General features: G+C 69.4%; 2 protein-coding genes across 4 annotated transcripts; one reads left to right on the top strand and one right to left on the bottom strand.

The window, feature by feature from the left end:
- Positions 1-877: 877 nt before the first annotated feature.
- On the bottom strand, positions 878-5,052 carry RGS11 (regulator of G-protein signaling 11). 2 transcript variants are annotated; one of them, XM_015294616.4, is made up of 17 exons: positions 4,922-5,052; positions 4,623-4,719; positions 4,280-4,330; positions 4,096-4,202; positions 3,963-4,014; positions 3,829-3,887; positions 3,600-3,676; positions 3,429-3,510; positions 3,257-3,325; positions 2,856-2,879; positions 2,720-2,781; positions 2,416-2,529; positions 2,184-2,299; positions 1,635-1,722; positions 1,394-1,532; positions 1,252-1,334; positions 878-1,184 (listed from the first exon to the last, which is right to left on the bottom strand). In XM_015294616.4, exons 1-17 carry the CDS (start codon positions 4,982-4,984, stop codon positions 1,052-1,054), a joined length of 1,416 nt encoding a protein of 471 aa, XP_015150102.2. In that variant the 5' UTR covers positions 4,985-5,052; the 3' UTR covers positions 878-1,051. The 2 variants fall into 2 exon arrangements, with proteins under 2 accessions (XP_015150102.2, XP_040503567.1); XM_040647633.2 differs by having other exon boundaries at positions 3,600-3,616.
- Positions 5,053-5,867: 815 nt separating this feature from the next.
- On the top strand, positions 5,868-8,848 carry ARHGDIG (Rho GDP dissociation inhibitor gamma). 2 transcript variants are annotated; one of them, XM_046900712.1, is made up of 7 exons: positions 5,868-5,914; positions 6,028-6,112; positions 6,894-7,079; positions 7,703-7,786; positions 7,896-7,972; positions 8,216-8,279; positions 8,357-8,848. In XM_046900712.1, the coding sequence occupies exons 2-7, from the start codon at positions 6,040-6,042 to the stop codon at positions 8,554-8,556; spliced, it is 684 nt and encodes a 227-aa protein (XP_046756668.1). In that variant the 5' UTR covers positions 5,868-5,914; positions 6,028-6,039; the 3' UTR covers positions 8,557-8,848. The 2 variants fall into 2 exon arrangements, with proteins under 2 accessions (XP_046756668.1, XP_003642211.1); XM_003642163.6 differs by having other exon boundaries at positions 5,868-6,112.
- Positions 8,849-8,968: the final 120 nt, after the last annotated feature.

The following is an 8,968-nucleotide window of genomic DNA, read 5'->3' as shown; positions in this document are numbered from 1 at the left end:
CTGCAGACCCCCGGCTCTCCTGCTGCAGCAGTGCCGATGCTGGACCCTGCAAAGGCAGTTAGGTAACAGAGCTGGGCTGGCCTGTCCCTTCCCCCTGCCTGGGACTCACTGACCTGCTTTTACACCCCAGATTCCCGCTGCAGTCCATCAGCATGAAAATCTCTCTCCAGGGCTTGGATTTGGATCAAGCCAGAGGAAGCCGTGCAGCACGCAGTGTCTCCTGGAGCGTGGCACCATCTGTCGCTGCCCCGTGGCTGCCAGCACTGAGGTGTCCCAGGCTCCATCCCTCCACTGAGGTTCCTGCAGCCTCCCCAGCACCTCACCCCAGGGCCTTTGTATGCCCCGGCACCGAGCTGAGCCCTGAGCAGCCTCTCCGTGATGGGGCTTCTGACACCTGCAGCAGGGAAGGGTTCGTGATCCTGCACAGCTGCACAGCTTCTTGGCAGTCACAGTGCAGGCTGCCCCCCCTTGCTCCTTCATGGGCTGGGGATGACCCCATGCTGCCCTGTGGTTGTGCTCAGCTCCGAGGCTGAGTGCCAGAGGGCACGAGCCCCCCTCGTGTTTATATAACGGCCGCTATTAATCCCCCACAGCTGGGGCTCAGCTCTGGGAAAGAGAATAATCCTGCGTGAGATCCTCGGGCTCTGCTCAGATTAACGGGTGGCGGGCAGGCAGAGCAGCTCAGCTGCCAGCCACCATCCCTGGCCCTGCCAGCCCATGGGGCCTCTGCATCCCTCGCTTGTTGTCATCCCCCTGCACCCAGCCCAGCTCCATGCTGCACACTGGGGGCGCACGATGCTGGGGGTGCGTGCAGAGCTGCAGGGATCCCTCCTGCACTCTCGTGTCACCCCTTGCTCAACACCACGCAAAGCCGCAGTGCTTTCCCCGTGGGATCCTTTATTTCTGCCTATGTTGTGTTTGCTCCATGGGGCAGGCCGGGTGCCAGCTCCCTCTGGGGGTAGGAAGGGGCTGGGAGCAGTGAGTGGGGTCTGCCGGGGACGTATGGCTTCTCTCCTTCAGTGCTACTGCGGGCAGGGTGCTGGGGCAGAGCCTAGCTCTCCTCCTCGGGCACGGCTGCAGGACTCCTGCTCTTCTCCTCTCCCTTGGCCTCGGTGTCACCGGCGGGCAGGAGCAGGGCCGGGCTGGGGCTGGAGTGCCGCTGCTTGCGCATGAAGGGGAACACCCTGCGGGCAGAGCCGGGCTGAGCGCTGCGGGGACCCTCGGCACCACGGGGCCCAGCACTGCCCTCACCGCTTCTTGGTTTCCGGAGGGATGACGGCCTCGGCCAGCAGGTTCCTGTAGAGCTCCGACTTGAGGAAGCGCGGGTAGGAGTCCTGGGGGAGCGGAGCGTCAGGCCGAGGCTGCGTCCCCGCACTGCCCGCCCCGTACCCACCTTCTTCATCAGCATGTAGATGTGCATCTGTGCGTCGTCCATCACGTAGCGGTGGGGCGTCTTGATGCCCTCCAACGTCCGCTCCATGGTTTTGCTGTCGATGTTCACCCAGCGCGTGGCTCCGGGAGCCAGGAACTGCCTGGGGATCGGTACCCGGTGACCAACACCGGCTCCGTGCTGGGATGGAGGGCTGGGATGGCCTCATCCCAAGGACCCGGCCCTGCCGCCGCATGGCACTCACTGGTAGATGGAGTCCACGATCTCATTGATGTGGGACTGCTCCCCATAGCGCAGCTCCTCGCACGCCTCCCAGAAGCTCAGATTCTCAGCTGGGGAAGGGGACGCGGTGTTGAGGAGGAGGAGGTGATGTTGGGGTGGGGACGTGGCGTTGAGGAGGAGGACGTGGCGTTGGAGGGGAGAGACGGTGCCGGGAAGAGGACGTGGTGTTCAGATGGGGACGTGGCGTTGAGGTGGAGGGGTGGCGTTGGGGAAGGGATGTGATGTTGGAATGAGAACGTGGTGTAGGGGATGGGAAGGTGACGCTGGGGAAGGGATGTGGTGGGATGGGGAGGTGGTGGACCTGGTACTGGGATGGGGAGGTGGTGCTGGAGGAGGGATATGGTGTTGGGATGGGGACATGGCGTTGGGGAGGACATGGTGCTGGACACCACCCATGGGCAAACCCTCCTCAGGTGCCAGCTGGGCCCAAGGGCAGGGCAAAGCCACACAGCGTGGAGGCAGTTGGTGTGAGGTGCAGCAGCAGGCGGGGTGGCAGACGGGGCTCACTCACCACTGAACTCCTTCTTGAGGAACTCGAGGAGCTGTGTGCGGCCCAGCGGGTCCATCAGGAGCTCACTGAAGTTGAAGCCCCAGCGCTCCACCCGAAGCTTCGTGGGGGTCGTCACCCTGCAGGCAGCGTGTGGGAAGGGCTGGGGGCTGCAGGCACGGCCCCCACAGTGCAGGGCTGCCTCTGTCCTCTCCCCGCACCCATCCTGGGGCTGGTGGCCCCCAGGGGTGCTTACGTGGGGGCATTCATGGCCCAGTAGGTGGTGTCGTCGGTGATCCAGGGGTTGCTGGGTAGGCAGCCCGACATGATGGGGTCGTGGGGCACGTACTGCTCATTGAACTTGAGGTACCTGCAGGGAGCGGTGGCTGGGAGGGCTGGGCCTCGTCCTGCTGCCCACCATGGCCCTGACTCTCATGGGATGCATGAGGCCAGCACAGGGAGGGGGTGCACTTTTGGGCTCTGCGATGGCCTCGGTTCTGCCCATCACCATCGGGCACGTGCTGAGGGGGGCTGCCAGCCCGCTGCAGGATGGAGCTCACCCTTCGAGGCAGATGGATGATTTCACCCTGGTCCTGGCCATGGCCTTCCTGCAGTACTCGATCTGGGCCAGCCACGGACACAAGTCAGGGCCCTGCGCCCCGCAGCAGCCCCACGGCTGCCCCACACCCTACTCACCTCCCGCTTGTAGTAGTCCATGTTCTTGGCCTGGAAGAGATGTGCAGGGCTGGGTGAGGGCTCAGGGGTTCTCTGTGTACCCCTTGAGCCAGCGCCGCGTGCCTCCACCCCAACTGACACATCCCAGCATGAACCCGACCTCCCTCCCCCTGCAGCATGGCAGCGGCCCTGGGCTGGTGACACTTACGTGGACAGATGGCACGGCACACGGAGGAGAGAAGAGAAAAGGCAGCAGTTAGAGAGGAGGGCTGGTGGCTACGGGGCTCACAGCGCAGGGATTAGAGCACTGGCACAGAGGGCAGCGGGTGCACGGGCAAACACAGCCCTCCCTGCTTAGCCGTGCCAGTGGGGGCAATGGGACACAAGGACAAACACAGCCCCATGGGCCCAGCCCTGCTCACCAGCTGCACGCGGGTGGTGTGGCAGTTCCTGCGCTCGGGGCCCTGCTCCAGCACGTTGGGAGCTCCCGGCTGCAACGACAGCAACGTGCTGGGGGGACCCCCACGCACACCCACCCGGCCGTGCCTGGGCTGCACAGTGCCACCGGCTGTGTCCCTCCCAGCCTGTCCTCACCGGGGGCCGGTTGACCAGCCAGTACGCCTGCTCCTGGCAGTCGATGACAATGCGGTCACCCTTCCGCCGCTGCTTGGCTGCCCTGTCCGTGCAGGAGCAGTGGGGGTTGGCACCCGGGGGCTGCCCCGTCCCCGCCGCCCATCGCCATCCCCATCATGTCCTCACGCTCACCGCAGCTGCTCCCGCGCCTGCATGACCACGAAGTCCCACGTGTGGTTGATCCTCTTGTGCAGGAGGTTGTAGTTGTCCTGCGGGGCAGCAGCCGGGTGGGCGCAGCGTGGCACCCGCACCCCTGCCCTGCCCTGGGTCCTATTGCTGCTCCAGCACAGGGGCAGCGCCCGTATTGCACCCTCATGCCAGGCGAGCTGAGGCCCTACAACTCATCGCACGCACCGCTCACCTTCTCGTGCTCGATCAGCTCGCCCTGCTTGCGGATGTTCTTCTTGGCCAGGTAAATGGCTGCAGAGGAACGGAGCCGCTCAGCGGGGCCGGGACCCACTGCGGTCTGTGGGGTCTCAGCCGGTGGGCACCTACCGTAGTCCAGCTCGGTGGCCGGCCACTTGGTGCTGGTCCAGAAGTACGGGGTCTGAGGGGAGAGGGGCCGGGCTGAGCGGCACTGGGGTGCTGTGGGGTTGGTGCCGGGACCGTGAGAGCAGAGGGCACCCACCTGGAAGCGGTACGGCGACTCATCGGCACGCAGCACGAGGCTGCGGGGGTCCCGGAGCGGGTAGATGTAGCCGTGCCTCACGATCAGGTTGCCGAGGTGCAGCGACTCTGAGTGGGGGCAGCGGGGGCTGCTGGGCGGCTCCGAGACCTGCCGGGACCCCCCCCGCCCCGCCCCGGGCACTCACCCTCTTCCGAGATGCCGTACTTCTGGATGAGCCACTCCACGATGTCGTTCCCTGAGGATCGTGGCAGCGCTATGGTGCGGTGCGGTGCGGTTCCCCGGTCCCAGGGGGCACGCGGGGTTACGGGGCACAGCCGCCCTCCCCAGGGAGCGCTCGGCCGACGCAGCATCGCTCCCAACTGCGGTTCTGAGCGCCGGGAGCTGCCCGCCGTGCCGTGCCGTGCCGTGCCGTGCCGTGCCGTGCCGTGCCGTGCCGCCCGAGGGCCGTCCCCGTGCACCGCTCGGAGTCGCGCGGGTGGCACCGCTCCCCTCCCCACCACCGCATCGCCCCGGACGCGATAGCCCACCTGTCATGGCATGGGGGATGACGGTGATGAGCAGCCTCTGGTTCCTCATCTTGATGCCCATGTCCGGGTCCTGCATGCTGACGATCATCCGCTCCATCTGCGGGGCACCGGCCGCGCTCAGCCCCGCGGCGGAGAGAGAGGGGGCACGGGGAGCGGGGACGATCCGGACGCGGGGCACCCCGCAGCCGGCAGAGCTGTCTCTGGGCCGGGGCAGCCCCACTTTACTCCTCGCGGACCCCGACGCCCGGTGCGGTGCCCCCGCCCGCTCCCCGCCCCGTCCCCGCCCGGTGCCGGCTCACCTTGCCCAGGCACGGCATCTGCAGGCGGGGCTGCCCGCCGCCGCGGGGACCGCCGATGGTCATAGCGGGTGCGCGTCCCGCACCGCACCGCACCGCACCGCACCGCTCCGCTCCTCTCCGCCTGGGGCTGCGGCTTCCCCGGCCCCAACCCCGCCCCGCCCGGCCCCGCCCGGCCGCCCTGCGCTCCCCCTCGCGGCTGCAGCGCTCCGCTGCCCTCCCGGTGCCCCCCGGGGCTGTGCGGGGCCGTGCGGGGCAGTGCGAGGCTGTGCGGTGCGGGGGGCGGCCGTCGGGGCCCGGAGCCCATCGAGGGGCGGCGGGCGGGGAGAGGGCGGGGAGCGAGAGGGTGTGCGGGGTGTGTGTGCGTGTGCAGGAGGTATATGGGGTGTGTGTATGGGGTGTGTGTATGGGGTGTGTATGGGGTGTGTATGGGGTGTGTGTATGGGGTGTGCGGGGTGTGTGTATATATGCGGGGGTATTTGAGATATGCGATGTGTGTGTGTGCAGGAGGTACACGGGGTGTGTGCGGGGTGTGTGTGTGTGCAGGAGGTGCACGGGATGTGCGCGGCGCGTATATGCGGGAGGTGTACGGGGTGCGTGCGGGATGCACGCGAGGGGCGGACGGCGCATTCAGGGCCCGTTCGGGGCACGGGCTGAGCGCTCGCAGCGTGCGGGCAGGGGGTGCGGGGTGCGGGGTGCGGGCAGAGCTCCGGGTGCGCTGAGGACACGGGGCTGAGCGCCGCCGGCTGAGGATACGCCCCGATCCCGCGGCTGCCGCTCGGCTCGCGGCGTGCGGGCGGGGGGGACGGCTGCGGGCAGAGCACGCGGCGCGGGCAGTGCGGACAGGCGCGGTGCGGGCGGGCGGCGGATGAGCTCACTGCAGTCACACCGCCCATGAGCGGGGCTGGAGCCGCCCGGCGCCGAGGGGCGGGGGCGGGCGGGGGCGGGCAGCGGAGCCGCCGCGTCTGCGGGAACCGCCGCCGCCGCCGCCGCCGCCGCCCCGCCGGGCCGCGCCGGGCAGCGCCGAACGCAGCGGGGAGAGCGCAGCGGGCGCCGGGTGCGGAGCCGCGGGACCCCCCTCCCCCTGCAGAGCCCCCCCGGGGGCCCGGCGCGGCCCGGCCATGCTCGGCCTGGACGTGTGCGAGGCGGGCGGGCAGCTGCTGGAGCTGCTGTGGCTGACGCTGTGCTACCGAGGTGAGCGGCGGAGGGGCGGGAGGGCGGGGGGCAGCGTCGGGTGCTCGGGGGGAGGGAGGGGGGGGAAAACGCGGGCCGAGCATCGCCCCCGCAGCCTTCAACAACAGGTGGGGCAGAGCCCGGGGAGCCCCGCAGCGCCCATCCCGGTCAGCCGCCGGCGCTGCATCCCGGTGCGGTACCGCGAGGTGCGGGGCCGCTGCCTTCTCCCGGGGCTTGGAGACGTGCCCGGGGCCGAGCGCGGGGCCCTGCGCGTAGCGTGGGCTCCTGGAGTCGGGCACGATGCGGTGGATGGGGCCCTCGTCCCCCCCACCCCGCCCGGCACGCGCCCACCGTCGGACCCGGCCCCGTGGGTTTGTCGCTGTGCCTGCAGCCGGCGGGGCTGTGGGGCGGGCAGTGCCCAGGGGGCTGCATGGCGGTGGGGATCCCCCCCCTCGGTGACCGTGCGCGAAGGGCGCTGCGGGCTGCAAACGCACCCCGAGCCGCACACACGTAGCACCACGGCTCATCTCGCTGCATGGCTGTGCGGAAACGCAGCCGGCGGCGCCGCCTCTGGGCTCCGCTGTGCCACCGGGCCCGGGGGACACGCAGCCCCGGGGACACGCAGCCTGCTGGCATCACCATGGCCCCGAGCAGGGGGACAGCGCGGCTGCCGCATGGCAGCCTGGGGGCCATCACGCGCATCCATCTGAGCTCATCTCCCCCAGCCTGGCAATGCTGGTGCGTCCCCGGGGCGTGGGGGTCCCTGGGGCGTCCCCGGACTGCCACTGCCTGTGCCCCGCAGACATCATGGCTGACAAGGAGGGGGTGATGCTGTCGCTGGAGGAGGAGGAGGAGGATGCCGACGTGGCCCTGGCGTACAAGACGCCGGAGAAGAAGAGCCTGCGGGAGATCCAGGAGCTGGACCCGGGGGATGAGAGCCTGCGGAAGTACAAGCAGGCGCTGCTGGGCAACATCCCCGTGGCTGTGGGTAAGGCCGGGGCTGGGTACCCCATTACCCCAACACCCCGAGCATCCCATCGCCCCGACACGTCACACCGGGTGATGCAGCCTCAGCGGGCGCAGGGAGCTGCGGTGTCCCCATCTCTGGAGGCATCTCCATGGGGAGGGCACGTCCCAAACGCGTCACCCGCGGGCGCTGCCTGTGCCCACCCCACTGCAGGGAGACCCCGGCATCCCCTGCTGTGGGTAATGCTGCCCGGGGACCCCGGTTGCCTTGGTTACAGGATCACCGCTGCAGTTGCTATAGGAACGGTTACGAGGGACCGGGGAATTCATTGGGATGGCGGAGACGGAGAGAGCGGCCGCGGGGGGGCTGTCAGCGCCGGGCCCCTCACAGCCAGGGGCTGCCCTTGTGCCTACGTGGTCTGGGCCAGGCTGGGCTGTGCCACGGGGCTTTTAACGTGGGCTCATCCACAAAGGGTTTGGGCCGAGCCGAGGTGCCCTGCTGCCCGGAGCCCATTGTCCTCTGGCTGCGCCGTGCAGCCCGTTGGGGCACGTGGGCATCCTCCCCAGGAGCCCCCAGCCCTCCTGCTCCGCAGCCCGAGGTGCCAACCCCACGGGTAAGGGCCACACTGCGTCTCTTGTCCCCAGATGCCAGCGTGCCCAACGTGCAGGTGACGAAGCTGACCCTGATGTGCGAGCAGGCGCCGGGGCCCATCACCATGGACCTGACGGGTGAGTGCTGCGGGTCCTCCATGGCAGAAGGGAGGAGGAGGAGGAGGAGGGGGAGGAGGAGGAGGGGAAGGATGGGTGCCGTGCTGACGGGGCCATCTGCCCCCCGCAGGAGACCTGGAGGTGCTGCAGAGCCGTCCCTTCGTGCTGAAGGAGGGGGTGGACTACAGGGTGAAGGTGTCCTTCAAGGTAAGGCCCCTCTCCGCGGACACCTGGCACCCACCTGTGGGCTCTGTGCCTCTCTGGGGGTCCCCGCCCGCCCCAGGGACCCACACTGCGCCCGGCATCGCTGCCACCAGGCCGCGCGCCCCCCTTGGCCCTGCTCGGTGCCCATCCCGAGGAGCCGCATCGCAGGGCGGTGTGGGGCTGTAGGGTGGGTTCCCCTCGGAGCCCACCGCGCGGAGCCGCTCACAGCCCCTTTGTGCCCCGCAGGTGAACAGGGAGATCGTGTGCGGGCTGAAGTGCCTGCACCTGACGTACCGCCGCGGCCGGCCGGGTGAGTGGGGTCGGGGATGGGGTGGGGCGGCGCCGCCCGGCCCTGCCCAACAGAACCCCTCTCGCCCTCTCGCCCAGTGGACCGCGACGTCTTCATGGTGGGCAGCTACGCGCCGCGGGCAGAGGAGTACGAGGTGGTGACGCCGGCCGAGGAGGTGCCGCGGGGCCGGCTGGTGCGGGGCTCCTACCGCGTCCGCTCGCTGGTCACCGACGACGACAAGACGGAGCACCTCGCCTGGGAGTGGGGCCTGTGCATACGGAAGGGCTGGGAGGACTGAGACCTCCCCCCGGTCCCACCATTGCGGGGCTCCCCCCCGCCGCCCCGGGGACCCCCTGCCGCCCGCGCCGCCCCACCGGACGGGAAGGTGGGGGGGGGCCCTTAGCAAAGCGGGCGCCCGCGGTCGTGGTCTTGGCAACCAAAGTTATTTTTAATCGCCGTTTTTTTTTGATACCGACGCCCGACTCATCCTCGCGGCACCTCCATCGCTGTGCGCTGCTGGCGCGCTGAGCTGCGCCCGGCCGCAGGCTGTGCTCCTCCATCGCCATTAAACCCTACAGACGTGTCTCTTACTGCCGTGTCCGTGTTCCCCCGGGCCCGGGCCCGCCGCGGGGACGTGTGTCTGGAAATCCGCCACCTGCTCGCTGCCTTATCTGCCTGCTGGCAGCCAGTAGCGGAGGGCCACGAGCTCC

Source organism: Gallus gallus, chromosome 14 (assembly GCF_016699485.2).
Source record: "Gallus gallus isolate bGalGal1 chromosome 14, bGalGal1.mat.broiler.GRCg7b, whole genome shotgun sequence".
NCBI lineage: Eukaryota > Metazoa > Chordata > Aves > Galliformes > Phasianidae > Gallus > Gallus gallus.
This window is presented reverse-complemented; position numbering and strand designations above follow the sequence as displayed.